The sequence below is a fragment of the Monodon monoceros genome, unplaced genomic scaffold, assembly GCF_005190385.1.
Source record: "Monodon monoceros isolate NGI ecotype Baffin Bay Population unplaced genomic scaffold, NGI_Narwhal_1 Super_Scaffold_19, whole genome shotgun sequence".
In the NCBI taxonomy this organism is placed as follows: Eukaryota; Metazoa; Chordata; class Mammalia; order Artiodactyla; family Monodontidae; genus Monodon; species Monodon monoceros.
Window position 1 is genome coordinate 85,751,401 of NW_021703775.1, and position 19,894 is coordinate 85,771,294.

The following is a 19,894-nucleotide window of genomic DNA, read 5'->3' on the forward strand; positions in this document are numbered from 1 at the left end:
TGCTAGCCTAGGGCAATAACCTACAGACAAAATGATCCTCAGCGCTCCACTGTCAAATCGAACACTAGAGAGCAGATTCTCCATTTATGCTTATGTTCTCAATGTTTCAATTTATAACCATCAGGATTTTAACAGAACAAGTGACACTCAAGTATACATCTTTTTAAGCTTGCATATGTCCCAAGGAATAAATTTAAACAGAGGTAAGCTCTATTCATTTGTTGCTGGGTACTTTATCTCTCTTGCTTTTCCAGTGGGCTAAATTATAAATGCTTCAAAGGCAGACAATATCTACTATGTTTCCATCCCATTGACAGCATTTAATACATAATGCTCAACAGGTTTTGAGGTTTGGCCTAATGTTGCCTTCAACACGCATTTGAAGGGACTTTAACTTGATCTAATCATACATAACATTGTCATAAAACATACAAAATGCACTTCTACAAGGTGATAGAACATCTCATCAATCAAAGAATATACACGCTAAAAACCTTATCTAAGAAATGTTTTTTCACTGATAGCACACTTATGAATCAAATTATACTTGATTTTTGAAGCCTTTGAAAAAAAATTTCACTATTATCATTTCATCTTCTTACACACTTTGTACCCAGAACCTGTCACTATGGCAACCTGTCTGGATGCCCGTCAGTCAAGAGTGGTCCACATGTTCTGATTACATCCTGCAACGCAGAATCAAATCAAACCACCAACCTGCACACCAGGCTGAGAGTCCTTTGTTGATGTTGGGTTTCAGTTATTATCAGCCAATGCAGGATAGAAACAGAGCAATTCCACAACTAGTTTCATGACTTAAACTTTAGTTTACATTTTTAAATGTATTCCTGGCTAAATTCTGCCAGCTGTTTACAGTTGACCCTTGGACAACTTGTGGGTTAGGGTTGCCAATCCTCCCGATTCGAGGTTCCACGTCCATGGACTCAAACAACCACGGTGGGGTTGTGCAGTAGTGTAATATTTACTATTGAAAAAGCTGCACATAAGTGGGCCCGTGCAGTTCAAGGGTCAACTGAACTCTTCTTAAGGCTCTCAATTTTTCACTACAATCACAAAAATATAACCAATGAGAAACCAAGTTGAATATTCCAGTAAAAGAGAAATAAAACTGGCTTCTTTAATGCTGGCATGAGATTAAATGGTCAAAACAGATGACACCCAAGAAGGGAAACTAGTAACGTTGCTCTGGAAGAATTCAATGCAAGCACCTGATTCATAAGTCGTTTCGTTTTTTTTTTTAATGTGAATGGCAGCTTTGTTCAAAATGTTTAAATTTATTTCAAATGAATAAAATCAGCATTCCGAGTGTATTGAGAAAAAATGTTTAAAATATCCTCAATATTGATTCATGGTGCTTGTTCAAATAAACTTTCCTATTATCAGCAAAGTCACGATCCCTTTAATATGCTACATAAAACAATAGAAGGAAAACAGTCTTGAAGAATATACACAAAAGTGAAATCAGATTCTAAACAGGAATTCAATGTTTTTACTTTTTTCTTGTCTGTATTTGCTAATAATTCTACATGAATATGAATTGTTCATAGTTTGATAATGTATTTTTAATGTTAAAACATGAGATATCATAGAAGAAAATTCAACTTAAAAAATGCAATTAATGCCAACTATATGTGCCTGATGCTGAGAAAAATGAAAACATAAATTCAAACTCCTGCTTCACAGGACCTGAAACCTCTGCTAGAAACCATGATGAGACTGGAGAATAACAGTAATAATAGTAGCTATAATTAACTCTCAACGCACTGTATATGGCACTTTACGACTTTATACTGACTTCACAAGTTAGAAATTATCCCAGTTTTCCAAATGAAGAAACTGAGGCTCAGGGAAGTGAAACCGCGTTCACGACACAGTTGACATGTGTCCAAAGTCTACACTCTTCATCCACTGTGTTTGGTAAAACATTCTCATTAAAAGAGCAAGTAACACCTACACCAAACAAATGGTAAATTTTCCAGAGAATCACTGGACACTAAAAGCCAAGTGGATGTTACTTAAATTTACAGGGACATCACGGGGAACACACACTATGATCTTTCCAGCACAGGCTGGTCACTGAGAGTTCCTTCCAAAGGATGGAATGCCAGGTAAAATTGATTACACTGATTTCAACAAGAGTCAAGAGTGGGAACAACCCAGTGTCTACTTTCCAATTGGAAAACATGTACTTTCATTATTTAGCTTAAATATAAATAATATAAACATCGTTTTAAACATAGATATACTTTTCGAGAACTTTCAAATCCATTGTCTCAATTGATTCTTTCGAGGTAAGTAAACCTGTAAATGTGTAAAATAATTGTTGATTGAATGAATGAGGTGCAGAGAGGTAAAATTACTTAACAAAGGACACCTGCATATGAATAGAGGCACTAAAACTGGAATTTGTGCTCTTTTACGTGGCTGCATGCACATCTGTATGTTAGAAATATATTCACAAACAGAACTGTAGCTCACGTGTGTGCTCTCTCCCCAGACACTGTCAGGATTCTCCTACGATTCGTTATTTCTAATAACATAAATAAAAAGCATAGCATCGAGAATATTTTATCCATATTAGCTCTAATCCTGGGGCCAATATGGATAAAATATCGATTTGGTTATAAACTATCGAACAACAAGCTTGCAGCAGAGGAAACTGAGGCTCTGAAATATTAAGGGGTTTTCCCAAGGTCACACAGGGTGAGTGACAGATGAGCGTACGGCTCTAGGCCAATCTGATGTCAAATCCCAAGTGGCTTCCATAGGCTGGTTTTGATTCCCAAATATTAGTATTTATGGCCCAAGATTTTTTTGTTTGTTTTGTTTTGTTTTATTTTTATGGAGTGGTGAGGAGTCTAAGTGAAATTAGGAATAAATAAATAAAATCTGATGTACTCAGACAAAAATCATTATGACCACTTAATCATTTAACAAGTAACAGAGAGATCGACTCTTACCTAGGACACAGCTCCTAGAGAGCAACACCACAGAGCCAGATGCGCCTCCACCGGCCACGGGGGGCCAACTGCCTGGCCAGAGCCCTGCCTTCCCAGGAGGCCATGAGCCTCGTGGCCACGGGGAGCCTGCCCTCCTCACCCTGGGGACACGTTCCATCCTGAGCCCCATAGCAGGGAGGGTGTGGGTTCCCTGACTTCCTGGACAACCCAGGTGAGTGTCTCGGGTGCCTGATGGCAGATGACTTGGGGGGCAGTCACCTGATACATGACCCTAAAGGAGTCTTCCCTGCCCTGTTTATTATCTGCCCTTACGGTGGATCCATCCACCTACTTGAAGTGCCTTAGCGTTTCTTTTCCTCTGAGTCCGTTTTCTGCCTCTGGGGAACAGAGCGATGGTGTATGATGGAGATGATGTTCTACTTCTAGAAAGCACCTGACAAGGTTTTGGAATCCTCTGATTATCTTATAAGGTCTGACTTCAGAAGAGGAAACACAAAACTACAGAATCTGTTGATACAAACCTTCCTTTCATTATCTTCATAAAGCCTTTCATCTTCTTTTTCCTATTATTAAAAAATATATAGTAATCAACTCTGTGCAAGAAGGATATTGTCAAATAAACCCCCAACCTCCCCCATCTCCTCTCACCTTCCTGGTTGGGTCAAGTTCTTTCTTGTTGTAAATATCACTCAGGACTTGGGTCTCAAGCCTTGACCCCATCCTTGCTACCGTGTCTGCGGTCTTGTGCCTCCTCTTTCCCTTCCACTTCATCAAGCACTGCCCCTTTCCCATTCTAAATTCTTTGTTTTTTATGTGCGTCTTGCTCCATATTTTTATACCAAATACAGCATATTACATCCTCGGTTGCAGCTTGACTTTTCTTCAGTTAATATAATACTTTGGAGCCCTGACCCTCAGTACACATGGGTCTACCTTACTGTTTATACAGCTGCAGCGTTTTCCATTGTGTGAATGGAGCATATATTAATCAACCAACCCCGAAGGGTGAATATCTCATTTGTTTCTAGTTTTTGTTATTTATGAGTACATTTGTGGACTATTCCTAGCCATGGAAATGGTTTAAAAAAATATGTGCAGAATTAACTTTAATAGAAAGAGCAAAATTCTCTTCCCAAAAGGCTGCACCAATTTACACTTTGGCCCTGTTAGGGAGCATCACTGTCTTCCCGCATCTTCCCAGCGCTGGACATCGTCAACCTAAGTTTTGAAATAAACTCATTGTTTATTATTTGCATTTCTTTAATTAGGAATAACATGGATATATTTTCTTACATCTTTTGGAGATTTGTATTCTTCTCTGTGGATTTCCTATTTGTCTCATTTGCCTTTCTTTTATAGGGTTATATTAATGGCTTAGGGAGCTCTTTATAAACAAAGAAAATTTAATTTGTGTTGCAAATAGTTTCTTCCATACTTTGATTGTCTTTTGACTTTATGGTATTTTCCAAAGAGAGTTTAACTTGCCTGTAGAGAAAGGTCGAGGCTTTGATTACTTCTTAAGACACAGTCTCTGGCGATTCACTGACTGTTCAGCTGCGGTTTTAGTCCTCTCTACCGGGAATCACTTCGCGGCCCTGGCTTTGCCATAAGCCCGCCTCTGGGCCAGAGTTCTTCAGACTGCCCCTGAAGCTGCCACCACAAATACACGATAGTTACCTCCTGTGCTCAGGGTGCTTGATCAGATTCAAGACCACATACTCCTGCGTGCCAGGCGATGTGAAAGGTGCTCAGAAGACAGTAAAATGAACTCTTCCTTCACGAAACTTAATCCATCACAGGAAACAGCACAAAAGGAGGCAGAAAGTGCCAAGATAATCTCCACAGAAGAAAGACTCAAGCACCCAAAATATTAAAGTCAATCTCTCTCCCTCTTTGCTTCATGAATACATAAAATTACCCATGAAAGTTTTATATGTAAAACTTTTTGAAGGTAGGAAAAGCTAAAAACCGATTCAAATGTTGATAACCCAGATCTCAGAGTCAGATTAAAAGGCTTAGAGTCCCAGAGGCCGGACCACTCCTGCGCAAACCTGCCTGCAGATGGGAATCCCTGCCAGGCTTGGACAGCCCTAAACACATGGGCCGCAGAATCATCTTCACGGCCCTTTGGAAAGGGACTGAATCTTTTCAAAATTTTTACACATTGTTTTACAAACTCAGCAGGCAGCTTGAATTAAAAAGTGCTGCTTGCTCATAAACTGCCTTACAATCAATGGATCTAAACAAATCAGGCACTAAAAGGACTGGAGAAATTGCAGTCTACCTCAATGCAGACAGTTTTCACCCAATTTAATTAAAAATGTGTGTCAGGAACACAGTTTGAAATAGGTAAAGGGGAAAAGTACACATGTCATCTTTATAAGTTCACATAAAGTTTCAAATTAGTTAATTGATGTCGGTAACATTCCATTTTTTAAGAAGGAAAACATTATTAAAGTGTCAGATATCGGCAGAGTTGTCCTGACTGTGTAATTAACACATTTAAAGCGTTCTGGGAATGAAGGAATGTCACAGCACGGGTCCACTTTGGTGTTTGATTTTGATTTCACCCAATTCTGTGCCCGTGACATACATAATGACAAAATAAATGCACTTGTCTGAAATTCCCTGGGCCGGGGTGAGTGGGATCTGCTCCTAATACCTACATCTAAATAGCTCCTTTGGTCGGAGGTTGTTTTAAATGCACAAATGACAGCAGAGTCAGGTCTGGAGGAGGGGAAACGGGGAAACAGTGCTTAATGCTCACAGAGGTTCTGTTTGGGAGATGAAAAAGTTTGGCTGTAGACTGTGGTGATGCTTGTACAACACTGAAAATGTACCTAACGTCCCTGAATTTAATGGCACTATTGAATTTTTTAAAGTACACTTAAAAACAGTCAAAATGGCAAATTTTATGCTGTATATAGTCTACCATTAAAAAATCCTAACAAAATGAAACAGAAACCCTTGTGATCCAACATCAGAAATAAAATATGTATTTTTAAATAATGTTCATAACAATATATGCTGTCTTACAGCTTCTCAAGGTCATTACCATCTTACCCCAGGATCATATACTTCGGTTTAAGCAACTTAGTCACAGGTAACGTGAAGCAAGTCCACAAAATTTATGAAGCACCTACTGCATATAAGACACTGTCCTAGACACCGTAAAGGATGTATATCGGCCCCTTAAGGATTTCACGATCTGTCTGGGAGAGGTGGTCAAGCCAGAAGCCACATACCTGAGAAATCTATATATTCAATGTCAAATAAATATCACAGGATCAATCTTTCAAGTGAACAGACAAATGAAATGCCAAATAAAACCACAGTTCACTGAGAGACACAGATCACTGTGGCCTATCGGCCAGGAAGTGTTAATTGAGTAATATTTCTTTTTATTAGTATTACTAGCTACTGCCATGCTTATACAATGCTTGCTCTCCTTCTGAGCCCATAAAAGCATGGGCTAGATTTTAGGGCCGACGACCTTCAACTCCACGGGGTGTTTCACACCAGCGAAGTTTTTGTTCAGCTCATGCTGAAGCAGAGACGGAGTCCTGTGGACCTGACAGAACTAAAACATCCTGGAGAGTCACACACCATGAACCCAGTCCTGAACATCACAGAGCACCTGTCTTGGGAGGGGCAGACCAGGAAGCATGACGCAGGGGATGTCTCCTCTGAGGAATCAGACACGTGGTTCTCTGGGGAGGAAACACAAACTTTGGAATCGTTCAAAACTGGGTTCAAAGCCAAGCACCCTGCCTCCTAACTGCTGGTGCGGTAGATTCCCTCTCAGATCTCTCCACCTCACTGGTTTTGAGTCTATAAAGCAGGGATTGATGCCACCTGGAAGAGTGATGTGTGGGTGAGCTGGGACGTGAGTGACAGGGGCCAGCACGTGCCCAGCCCACAGCAAAGGCTCCGTGAAGATGCGTCTGCTCGATCCAGCCCTTCTGCCTGACATAAGTCATCCGTGTTTGGGCAAGAGAAGGAGGCCCAGTTGCTCCCTATCACCTTCCTTCCCCAAAAGCTTAGGTTCTTAACCCAGATACCTGCAAACGAGGCGCTTGGATTTGCCATTATTCCAACGATATTGCTGGCCTTGAGAAAAACCCTTTGATTCACGCTAAGAAATTAAGTCTACTGACTGATGTCAGCTGCTAATGCACAAGACGCTCCCAGAGGCCCGAGGAGGTATATTTACAGAACAAGTCAGCAAAGCATAGATGATGAATGTCCACAGCCAGTGTGCACAGATATCCAAGTGATAGTAAAAACTCAATGCAGGCAAAATACACCGGTGCCATATTTCCATTAAAACGTGGCATTCGGCTACTCCATGGCTGAATTGTAACAGCACCCTTTCACCCACGGCCCCGAAGCAAGCAGGTGACCTTTGGCCCCTCGACACCCAGTGCCCCGGGACCACCGTCTTCCCACCCGCAGACACGGTCTTACACTCGTCAGCCGCCGTGAGCATCCTTTTGTCCCTCCACATTTGAAAGGCTTCCCTAACCATCCAGACACAGAGAGTGTACCTCTCCCTGAACACTTCCTCCTCGTCAGAAATATTTAAGACTATAAGGAAGGAAAGAGAATCGTTTGAAAGATTATTTCCTCTAACTGTCTGTTTCAGATCATAAACTCCTTTCATGTTGAAAAACCCGAACAAACTTCCTAAGGACCCACGTCCTTTCCCACAAACCCCCTTTCCAAGGTGGGCAAGACCCAGGAGCCGACTCTGCTCCCTCTTTTTAAACGCGGAGCCAGGATGCTGCGGGGCACGTCTCAGAGCAGGAGAGGCTCACTTGCAACGCCATCACATCCACAGATTTCTTCATAGTCTGTCATCAGAACAGACTCAATAGCCCAGATTTGTTACATGACCTCCTGCCTGGAGCCAAAAATCTAAAAGCAAGAAACCACCTTGAAAAGAGAATCCAGAGACAGAATTTTAAAAACAAGCTCCCAAAAGTCTGCTTCTTAGCTACATGAATTGTATATTTAAAGTAAATTTTGTCTTGAATGTTTTCACCACACACACACACACACACACACACACACACACACACAGCTATGTTAATTAGCTTGATTACGGCGCTTATCTCACAATGGATACGTATATCAAATTGTGCACCTTAAAAATATACAAGTTTTAGTTGTGAAATATCCCTCGACTAAAGAATTTAAAGTAAATTTTGTTTTCCCAATACACATATTTTATACAGATTAGTCACGTAATCTCATCACGTACCATGGAAAGGCATGCTTCCCGCGTTGACGGCATATGTAAAGCAACTGGACAAACACAAACCACACAGCGCGTTCTGCGCTAGCTCATGCTGCCACCTATAGAGCGTGTGCTGCACATGTCCGCAGCCAAGACGTGCCGTTTACACAACACTGACTACCCACAAAACCAATGTCCAAGGTATCCGGGACGACGGAGGCTCCCCACGCCTGCTGCCATGGTTCCCCTGTCCTTCCTTCCTCTCCTTCCTCCCCCTCTAAAAATATATCTTGAAAGATGTTGGAAAAAAGAGCTTTTCAGTCTGTGACTGGAAGTACAGTAAAAGGTGGCAAAGACTAGTGCAGAAGCCATGAAAACTGCTGTAATTTCTGGCACACAAGAGACCTGATGTGAGGTACAGCCTGCAGAAGAGGAACACTCTGGTCCAACCCTGTGCTGATTCGTATCCTGGAATGACTTGGCTCTCTGACCCCTTCTCCATCAAACAAGAGCTCCACCCAACATGTTAAAAGGATAAAAAGGCGCCTTAGCCTCAAGCCGTCAAGTACAAAATAAAAGTAGAATTAACTCACCTTGTTGCTTTCAAAATTAGGCATGTGACTATGTGTCTCTTCTTTCACTATCTCGGCTGGTTTCTGGGGAGAAAATGCGCCACGTGTTAGATTTAGTCGCAGTCAACCTGTGTCAAAGTCCTTTAAAGAAGCAAAGAGCGCGTGAAGCCACGTGACTTTCTGACCATTTCTACAGGTAAAGCTGAAAAGTCACCAGTTTTTCCACAGTGGTTACTTCAAGTCCAAGGCTGCGTCTGCTCTGCATTTTTACCTTTGGCTCCTCCAACCAAGGGCCAGCCTGAAACGGAGCGGGACCCTATAGTCTTTCCCCGTCCGTGTCCTCCAGCTGCCTTGTCTGCAGGAAAACTCTAGCCAAAGAATAACTTTAACCAGAGAAGTGAGAAAATGCAAAGCAAAGGAAAACAAACAGGACAAAATAATAATAGTTTAGTCATTAGCAGAGTCAAGGACCTTTAGTCCCTCCTCAAGGGCTATAGATAATAATCTGAGCCATGTCCTGGGAGCTGTCTTGTAGACACTGAAAACCCCACCAGGTGGGAGAAGTGAACTCCATGATGACCAGGCTGTAGCCATGACACAAGCTGCCACAATTCCGAGACTTGGCCTCAAAGAAATGGGAACAAACCGACCCTGGAACTGCAGACTAACTGTGCTTAAAACAATCGAGATGACGCTGGTCAGAGCACCAGACCGATTTCAAGACGGCCGTCAGAGCCGACTGTGCTGTTCCTGCAGGAAGCCCCCTCCCTCCGCCTGTAAAAGCTCTTGCCCCCTGATTGTGAGCGGTGCGGGAATCGGCCTTTAGACACGAGTCCAGCCTCCCACCGCCCACCCCCAGTTGCCGGCCTCCAGAATAAAGCAAACTTTCCTTTCCACCAACTTTGCCCTCGAGTATTGGCTTTTGAGCAGCAAACAGCCGGATGCCACTTTTGGTAACAAACCTGTTTAATAAAACTGTTGGAGAAAACTTTGAGACACTATAAATCCCTTTTGTGTAAAACAGAGAGAGGGGTCACTGCAGACACCTCTGTACTTCTCAGTGCACCCCTGGGGACCTGAGCAGCACCCTCTTCCTCTGGGCCCAAGGGGCACCGCCACGGCCTGGCTGGTCCCACTGCCCCTGGCCGTGTGCACACTCCCCTTGTGGATAATCTCCCGGTTGTCATAACTTGCTGGCAAAAGGCAACAAGCTATCATACTTGGTGTCCTGGAACCTTTCTCCACACCGGGGGAAAATCGTGTGGTTCTGGGGCCAAAATAAAGGTGCCCACGGGGGCTCCTTCAATCACGTGCCTGTGTCAGTGGGAACAGGTGGGCTGGTGAAAGCCTCCCGTTCATCAGTCACCCAGGAGACTCCGAGTCCTGCTGTTTCCTCGACCTCAGAGTCAAAGAAGGCACGTGGCCAAGTCCACGCTGGCTCTTAATGCCTCTGCCTGGAAGTGTCACCCGTCATCGGTGACGGCAGGTCGCGTAGCTACACCTGAGCTAAAGTGGGTGGAGAAGCCAGCTCTTACCGTGTGACCAGAATTGATGTTAGCGACAAGCCCCAAGGACCCGACGGCTCCTACCAGCTGACCCCCGAATGTGCAGCGCCGAGCTCTGCGGCCGTGTAGACAAGTGTGCTCAATAGAGTCGATCCCACTAGCCCAGACCTCAGTCACCCAAACCTTCTGAGAACTCAGACCCCAACTGCACGAGCGTTCTCTCCCTATGGTCTACACAGAGAAGGAGCCGTGACGAAGAAAGCTCGCTGGGGCTGATCAAACTGCACTTCAGGAGAAGTTCAAAGCACATTCTTTCACAGAATAATTGATGTGATGCGGATCGCTGACTCGTTCACTGATTCAGCAATATGTAGTAAAGACTCTTCTCACTATATGCAAAAGTCTCAGGGAAGGAAACGGTCTCTCTCTCCTTCTCGTGGATGTTCACGCATCTCGCCCAGAGCCTAAGTAATGTCTTAAGGAAACAAGCCCGAGGCCGAAAGTCAACGTGCTGAGGAAGGCAGTGGAGCCCTGGGAAGACGAGCCCTCAGTGACCCCACAAGCCGCTGGGCTGCAACTCTGGAACCTTTGCAGCTTTTGCCGGGAGCCTCTAGACCTCTAGTACATGCGTGGTAAGAGTCTCCTATTGTTTAAGCCACTTCTCCTTAGGTTTTCTGTTCTTTATAGCTAGAGGCATCCTAATAGTGCTAATTACACTTTTTAATTTATTCATTAATGTGGGAACCCCAAAGACAGATAGGAGCTTAGTCTGAGCCACTCTGCAGCTGAAAGTAACAAAGCTTTGAAGCTGCGTTATGTTTTTTCTAATTAAACAATTCAGAGATTACACAAATTCAGACGGACCTTCTCCTAATTAGTCCACATTATTTTGGTTTTACTGCAGTTAGTGTCTTATTCTTAGCTTATCTCTGGAGTGAAGTGAACTACGGGAAGTGCAGTGGAGGGTGACCACTCTGGTAGCTGCTGGAGAATCTAAGGAAAGGCCCTCTCTCTTCCTGCCGGACTCTCTGGGACTCCCTGAAAATAAGTGAATTTCAGCAGAGGTCAGACCTGGACTCAGTCCACTGTGATTTCAGTCAAGCCTTCTCATGCATCAACTGCAGACCTGGGGTTTATACACCTGCTTATTGCCTGCTGCAAAATGATATCGTAAAGCTACTCTGCTAAAATAGAGCTGAGCATGTGCGGAGAGATGCTGAACTATTTCCCCCAAAAGGAATCAAAGGTCAGGGTCCCGGCTAAACAGAGACTGCAATTCTGAGCATTTTTCTCTTTTTAAAGTACTTATAAAAATAAATATAGGGGGCTTCCCTGGTGGTGCAGTGGTTAACAATCCGCCTGCCAATGCAGGGGACACGGGTTCGAGCCCTGGTCCGGGAAGATCACACGTGCCGCGGAGCAACTAAGCCCGCACGCCACAACTACTGAAGCCTGCGCGCCTAGAGCCCGTGCTCCGCAACAAGAGAAGCCACTGCAATGAGAAGCCCACGCACCACAACGAAGAGCAGCCCCCGCTCGGCACAACAAGAGAAAGCCCGCGCACAGCAATGGAGACCCAATGCAGCCAAAAATTAATTAATTAATTAGTTAAAAAATATTAAATAAATATAATCTTAAATCTGGCAGAAGACATTACTTTGTGACAAATGTAGTCCTTAAATCAGACAGAACTTCAACATCAATGTCTTAATATCTGGATGTCACTTTTGTGCATATTACAAGTGCTAACAATCATTTCCTTAACATTGAGGTATAATAAGTCAGGGCTTTAAAGTAGAAGCTGGTGTAAGAAGTCAGCACTCTGGGAGAATCGAGGCTGATAAAGCGGACAGTTAACTCAATCACCCTTGTCCTCCACTCAAGCTCGGATAGAGAAAGGTTGGAGGGGGCGGTGGATGGCAAGGGGATACATTAACCACTACTAAAGCCAATGAGAAACGAGGCACTGAAAGTAAATCATAATTTCTTAAAAGTGAAAACTCAAAAGGAGACAGTGCAGCATAGAAGAGGAAAAAGGTGACTAACGCCCATGGACCATAGTCCCTGTCACCATGGTTGACCATCAGTAAAACGCTTTCTAATGTCAGGCCACAGCCAGAGTCCCAATCCCTAGCATTCTCTCCCTTTCACTTTCATTATATTTTCCACAGCTTAGCCTTTCGTCCTGTTCAGGAACGACTTGGTTCAGGACAAACAGGGTTCAGTGGCTTGAGCTTCCCCATTCATGATACAGGCACTGAAATCACTCCATTAACTCAGAGCACAGCTTCTCTCACCCGGCAGCTCGATCTTGATTCTCTCATGAGCCAAAGATGGGTGTCAACAGAATTCTACGAGGGTCTCAATGTCAAGTTTGTTCTCCAGAATAAGCTTTTACGACCAGAGGCCCTGGAATGTAAGCACGCACCTTCCAACATATGCAGGAAAATGAGCGGCTCTCTGAAATCAACTGCAAAGGTGTCAGGTGGTGGAAAACCAAGTGGCTGACGTAGGAGGACAGAAAAAGTGACACGTCTGGTTGGAAGTATGTATCGCTCTGTGGGTAAATTAAAGAGAAAACGATCGGGAGGCAGAGCCAGAAAAGTGGGAGCATCTTAGGAATCAGAGCGCAGGTCTAAAGGCAGCTTAACAGCCCTCCTGGACCGTCAGGAAGACCAACCCTCTAAACAGCCGATGACGTCTCCTTACCACCGAGCACCCGACACCCCTGCCCCGCGCTCCAACGCAGCTGCCCTGCCCTCTCTGCACAGCTCCAAGGAGCTCCTGACCGACTCAGAAGTCCTGGGGGGAAGCTTCTAGGCACTGGAGTGAAGGAAAGGTTAAGAGGCCACAGTCAGCCTCGCTCACCATCACAAAAAAAGCGGATGTTACACGATGGCACCCGGCAGGAACAAGGGACAGCCCACCTTCCACACCCCTCCGAACCTCAACTTCGACCTTCACTCGGCAGCGGGAGTGCAGTGTCGCAGGCCGCTGCTGCTGCCGGACGGTCTGAGTGGCCTCGACCCTGACCTGCGACCCTGTTATTCACAGGCGTCATCGGCTACCAACAGGCTGAACAAACCACACCTGCCCCCTTGGACCCGGAGGGGTCCTCATTCTTGAGGTTCCCTTCGTCCATCTCAGTTTGACTCCAGATTCATAAACTGACTAGTTGGGATGTTATATTTTGTAACATTTCGTCCTTCCGGCAACACAGAAGTGGAGAAAGCGCAATGCTGCAGCCACCAGCCATTCAGGGAATGATGAGACGCCCACAGCTTAAAGCGAGTCACTCAAAAGCACGAGAAAAGCGTTCCAGGTTATGGTAAAAGGCACCATCATAATCAAGTAGTTTAATATAAAGGCCAACCGTTCTTCATTGTGAACCAGAAAGTCCTAAGGGCATGAAAACAAGTACCCGCCCCCCCTTCCACAAGGAGACCGGTGGCTCCAAGAGCTTAGCACCGGGACACAAATGAAGGCCTCTCATGCAGCTCTCCAGGTGTGCAGCCCCCGTCGTGTGGTGTGGACACCGCTTCCCCCCATCAGACTACACACCAGTCTGGGGAAATCCATCTCACTCCACAGCCTCGAACACAATGGAACTCAAATACGGGAGCAACAGAGATTTACGTTTACTCTTCCCAAACAGTATGGAAACACTATTTGACACACTAGGACTTTACCTCCATTTAAAACTGTGCCAAACACTCTCAACGTGCAGCCCAGAAAACACACAAGAAAAGATCAATAACAATAATTCATGCTGGAGGTGGAAGTGTGGATGATACATTTGGTATAAAAAAGTAACTGCCTAAAATATCTTAATATTATTACTATAAAATTCTTCAGTATGCAATAAAAATATTTAAACTGTTCGCTTGGGTTTTAAGAGAAGACCAAATCTTTGGGTCGTTTTTTTGTCATGTCGAGGAAAAGAATAATATTACTAGTAATTTAGGGACTACAACAGGACATATGAGAAAAGTGTTCAAAATGTCAAGAGGAAGTGGAAGGCTACTACATTAAGACAGAGTTATGACATTTTAAAAATATATCACAGGGAAAAAATTGCAGAAGTTAAAAATAAATGACAAGGTTAAAAGTGATTAGTACTGAAAGCGGAGCAGGAAAGCTCGCTGGTTCCTATGATTCGGGGCAAGCGCAGGGCTGGGACCCACTTTATTTAAGAGGAACAAAAATGGGACTCAAATGCTAATACTGACCTTATACAGAATATAAATTATTTTCTCAAAAGCCTATAATTGGAAATGGACCTTTAATGCCTCCAGGTAGATACCAGAGGCAAAGTCATGCATTTCGGCACAGACTCCCCTTTGAGGCCCAGGATTGGGGCCCGGAGGCCCTGGAGACCTGCTGGGTGCACTGGGGGGGGGGGGGGGGCGGGGGGGCAGAGCCAGCTGGAACCCAGGCCTCCGACTCGGGCCTGGGGCCCTTTGCTTCTGCTCCTGTCCAGGCACCAGGCCTCAAAGTGAGCCCCTCTCCCCGTCACCTCTCCCCTCCAGTCGTCCTGTCCCATGCAGGACTCCACCTCTCTCCTCCATGAGGCCAGGAGGAGGGACACAGAGAGAGAGGGTCCACTGTGCGCCAGGCCCTGGACTGGGCACTAACACTTCACTTGGTGCCCAGGCTGACCTGCACGGTGACATCATCTCCGCCACATGCACAAGGAGACTGAGGCCTGAGGTCGGGAAGCTAGGACGGGGCAGGTGCGTGATTCCCGACCACATGGTCTGATTATACCATCATCCCATCCTTCCACCGATGATTCCTAAGAGCCTTCTACCTGCCAGGACCTCTGCTAGGAACAGGGGCTACACAAGTGAGCAGTGCTGGCCTTCTTATGGAGCTTACAGCTTAGCACAGAAAAGGGACAGTAACCAAATAAGGCTGAAGTGCCGTCACAAACTGTGACGTGTGCTAAGAAGGGTCCTGGTAGCAGAAGAGCCTTGGGGGGAAAGATGGGCAGACAAGAAAATGCACAGCATAGGATCTAAAAGATGAGCAGTAGCTAAGTGCAGGGGACAAAGAACATTCTAGAGGCCAGGGAGAGCTCTGGGGAGGGGCTGGGGATAAGATGCAGGCAGGGCTGACGGAGCAGCAGTAAGAAGGAGGTGGGCACAGTCCTGCGGTGCCCGCCACCCACCTGTCCACAGGCACCTCCACATGCACGTCCGGGGCCCCCGTAACTTCTGGTGCTCCTTGGGTTTCCTTGTTAGGAGTCTGGGCTTCATACACGTCACCATCTGGAGAAAAATAATGCAGGCAGGGTTTTCAAACCGATGTTCGTTATACCTTTTCTGAGCCAAACCAGAGTTACAACTCAGCATCCTTGGAGCTTCCTGTGTCACTGTCAGGCGGCCTGGCCGAGGGACCCCGGGACCCATACGTCCCCTCCCCTGCATTTCCCTACCACCCTTGATTTTGCTTCAGTCGAGGTGCTGGGTTCAGTGGCCCTCAACACCTGCACTGTCTCCACAAAGGTCCCAGACCCCGGGAGTCACCGTCATCCCTGTGTCCCAACCCCCATGGGACTCAGGCCAGAGACAAAATACAGTGAATGTTTGACAAGTGTGCGCTCGGTTCATTCAGTTAGAAGTAAACGCAAAGCAACCAACACCAGATTTTGGTGTTGAGACACCAACATCAGATTTTAAGCACACACAGATGCGTTACTTCAAAATATATTCAAGAACCGGGCTTTAACGACACAGGGGTTGAATCTGTACACTGCAAGCCACTCAACCTGGCTGACAGACAAAATCATCTAATTAGCACTACAACTGGATGTAGTATCAATAGTAAATGCTTATAAAATCCCAAGGTTCCTGAAAAGTTTATCCTCATCCTGCTCAGAAGCAACAGGTGACAGCAGAGGAAAAAGAAGTGGGCTGGCCGGTTCCTTCACCATCCAAAAGGAGACAGATGTGACCACAGCCCATCCCTTTCCTCAGTCAAGAGTCCTGGACCTCCCCACCCCTCACGGGGTCCATTCTGGCCTTTCCCAGCCCCGGTCCCGGAAGAACCATCCCCCGAGCCCTGGGCTGGAGGATAAGGGATGGAAGAGGAGAGGAGAGGGCGGGCACCCACTGTGTCCCAGGGGCTCCTCTACCTATGCCTTTGATATTAATACTCATGGCAATCCTCAGACACACCTACAACATCCGTTTTCAGGTAAGGAATGTGCCCAGGTCACAGGCTCATGAGGGCCACAGCTGGAATCTGAGTGCCAGCGGGCCACGCTCTCCCCGGCAGCCCAGGCCACTCCTGGAGGGTATGTTTTGCCAAGAAAGACATTTTACTCGGTGATTAAATTTTCTATTACTGTTGACATATTACAGAATCTCAGGTAGTATAGGTTCAGTAGGCTCCGTGATGAGCCCCGCGAGGGTGGGGTAGAACAGCGTGGCCTCTGCTCACGCACCTGCCTCGCCTGCCAGGACATGAGCTCCGAGGACGAAAGGAACAAGCCTGAACACCTGCGTGTCCGGACCAGCGCCTGGTGCACAGCAGGATGACGCATTTGTCATGGGATGGGGAGAGCCAGGAGAGGGGGAGAAGCCAGAGAAAAGCGTTAGGGAAACGCCCCACTCTGTAGCCTGAAGCAAACACAGGAAGCTAAGAAACGGGGAGCAAAGAGAAGAAAACCTGAGTCGTTCTGTGTGGTACTGAGAGCCGAGGGAGAAGACAGCTTAAGAGAAATGACTTGCAAACTTGTCAGATGCTGCGGAGAAGGCAAGGGAAGCCCTCCTTCCCGCCATCTCCCTCTCTTCTCCACAACCAACCAGGGGACTTAAGTCTTGTAGGTATCCATCACACCTGCAGATGACACAGTCACAGAAAGCACCTCCTTCAGAGCCTGGCCCCCAGTCAGAGCTAATAATAGTAGGAACAGTAGCACTAACTGTAGTAGTAACAGTAGTACCGATAATGGTAGTAACAGTAATACTACTGGTAGTAGCAATAGTAGTAAGAATAGGAGTAGGACTGCAAGGAGTGTATTTTAAATTATTTCGTTTTAAAATCACTTCTGAAGTTCAATCTTTTAAATGTCTCTCATACTCAAAAAGTAAACACAAACAGTGGGTTCTGATGGCTTTTATGTTCATGTTTCCCTCAAAAGGTTGATATGTTTGTTGGTTGTTTTCAGTGTCATTGGTCCTTAAAGGACAATATGCCCTCCCAGAGTTCCAGAGATGATAGAATTACTTTTTTTTTTTTTTTTTTTTTTTTGCGGTACGCGGGCCTCTCACTGCCGTGGCCTCTCCCGTTGCGGAGCACAGGCTCCAGACGCGCAGGCTCAGTGGCCATGGCTCACGGGCCCAGCCGCTCCGCGGCATGTGGGATCTTCCCGGACCGGGGCACAAACCCGTGTCCCCTGCATCGGCAAGCGGACTCTCAACCACTGTGCCACCAGGGAAGCCCCCAGAATTACTCTTAAATCCTGTGTTTATCTTGGAGGGCTTCCTAGTAGGAGAATCCCATCGCCCTCAGCCCTGAAATTTTACTTTTCTACTCCCCCTACCACGGCCCTACATGCCGAACAATTTATTAACAATTCAGACAGTTACGAGTCGGGTTTTTAAATCAGATCGTTACAAGTCATATCTTTGCAGGATGAAATTGGTCTGGAAAAGCAGATTCCTGACCCGGCAGCATTTCGAATTGCCGACAGCGACACAGCATTTCACATTACCTGCCCCGCTGTGGATAAAAGGTTCTTTCCTTCTTTGGCATAAAAAATAGAATCCAGTGCTTTGGGTGGAACGTTGTCGTATTTATGAGCTTCTTTCACCTTGGGATCCTCCTAAGGTACAAACGAAGAATAAAGAGCATGTTGGGACGGAGGCGTGCAGTGAGGCTAATCGGTTATTTTGAGAAGGCCCAGGGAAAGCACACGCGCCCCGAGTGAACAGTGGGATGGGACCCAGGTGCCTCCAAGAGGCCCCCCTTCTCGCACCATCTGGACCAGGCTGTCGCCTCCATTTCTCTTCTGTAAAGTGGCAGAAATACTCCCCTCCCTCCTCCCAGGGGGCAGCAGCTCACCAGGAAGGGAAGCTATTCTCTTCCCAAATGAAGGTGGCCGCGTGGTGCCTGGGAAAGGAGGGTCTGCATTAGAAGGGGGACAGGCAGGTCTGCAGAGGTCGCTGGGGCTTTAGAGATACTCCTTACAGCCTAATAAAAATCGCTTCCATAACAACCACCAAACCATCACTGCTGGAACCACAGAGCAGGATGGAGCATCTCTGATAAAAAAATTGATGCATGGCAGGTGTCTTTGGGTTACAATTGAGGGGAACTTAGATTTCCAAAGAAATCTATAAACTATAATAACAAAGCATAACTAGATCACAGTGTAAGATGAACTAATTCTTAGCACCATCCCAATTCTATTCCAATTCTATCCCAGATATATCCCATCTTTATATACAAGCCATCTTTTTTAGTTCTCCCTTTTTCCATCTTTACTGAAGTATTTGGAAATGAATACAGGCAAAACTATATAAATAGATATTTCTTGTGAGCTCTCTGTGTCACTTAAGAAAATGTCAAACTAAAAACACCTACCTTGTGCCATTTATATATGGCATTATAGTGTATTATGCAAACTACTAGGGGTTTTTTTTCCTTGTGGAAATTAAAGTGTGAAAATAGTCCTTCAACCACATATATAGGAGCCAAGCAAAATCTTTCTACCTATTTTAGGAGGCTTTCCTGCAAGTTGAAATCGTGCTCATGAACAGAGGAAACAAGATCTTTGCAGGACTGGTTTTAGAAACAGAAGATGATATATGGTGCTTGTGCCTTAGAGGCAGCTGGGGGCTGGGATTCGGGAAACCTACTAGATTCTTCTCGGTGTTACTCACATCTCCTTGTGACAAGCATTTTCCGTATCTTTGGCCTCTAAGATAAAGAGGCCATATATTTATTTTATTATCTCTGAAACAGCACTCAGAGGACAGTGACAAGGAAATATTACCCAGCCTCGTTACGAGGACACAAAAGCAGCGAGGATGCTGTGCAGAGAGCACAGAGCAAACCACACCCATCGCGGTTTGACCACCCGCTCCCGTAACCCCAGGAGATGTGGAAACAAGAACTCCCGGGGGAGCAGGATGGCAGGTGAAGGCAGGCGTCACGTCATTAAACCAGTTTTATTGTTTAATCTCATACTTTGCCTAACAAGCACATGAAGGGAATGCAAGATTCTAAAACACCTCATTCCTGTGAAATCCAGGGAAAACAGAGTGGCATGGGTTTGGCCTCTTGTCAAGCGTTGGCTCAAACCTCTCCTTCTCGGCGAGAGCCACCCTGATGGCTCCCTCCCTATTTCCCTCCATTTTAAATGTCTCTGAATTAACAAAGAAGGTGCCATCCTCCAAGAGTTAGACCTGGCAGGATGCACTAACCCACTGGTTCCCGGGGACACTTTGCAGCAGTTCCCTCTCCCGCCAGTGTTCTGTCCCCCTTTCACAACGGGGCACTTCCCTACCACTGACCTCAGCAATCCATCAGACAAGAGAAATCGTATGCCGACAGGACAACGAAAAAAATATGGAAGCATAAAATGCC

The 19,894-nt window shown here is 45.7% G+C and overlaps 1 protein-coding gene across 1 annotated transcript in view; it reads right to left on the minus strand.

Annotated features, from left to right (window-relative positions):
- DCDC2C (doublecortin domain containing 2C) overlaps positions 1-19,894 on the minus strand; it is a 109,882-nt gene that overhangs the window by 42,478 nt on the left and 47,510 nt on the right. The window contains 7 exon segments of the mRNA XM_029231639.1: positions 8,814-8,876; positions 9,906-9,985; positions 13,225-13,338; positions 14,601-14,686; positions 15,468-15,567; positions 16,746-16,800; positions 18,018-18,128. Coding sequence (XP_029087472.1) covers positions 8,814-8,876; positions 9,906-9,985; positions 13,225-13,338; positions 14,601-14,686; positions 15,468-15,567; positions 16,746-16,800; positions 18,018-18,128 — 609 coding nt within the window.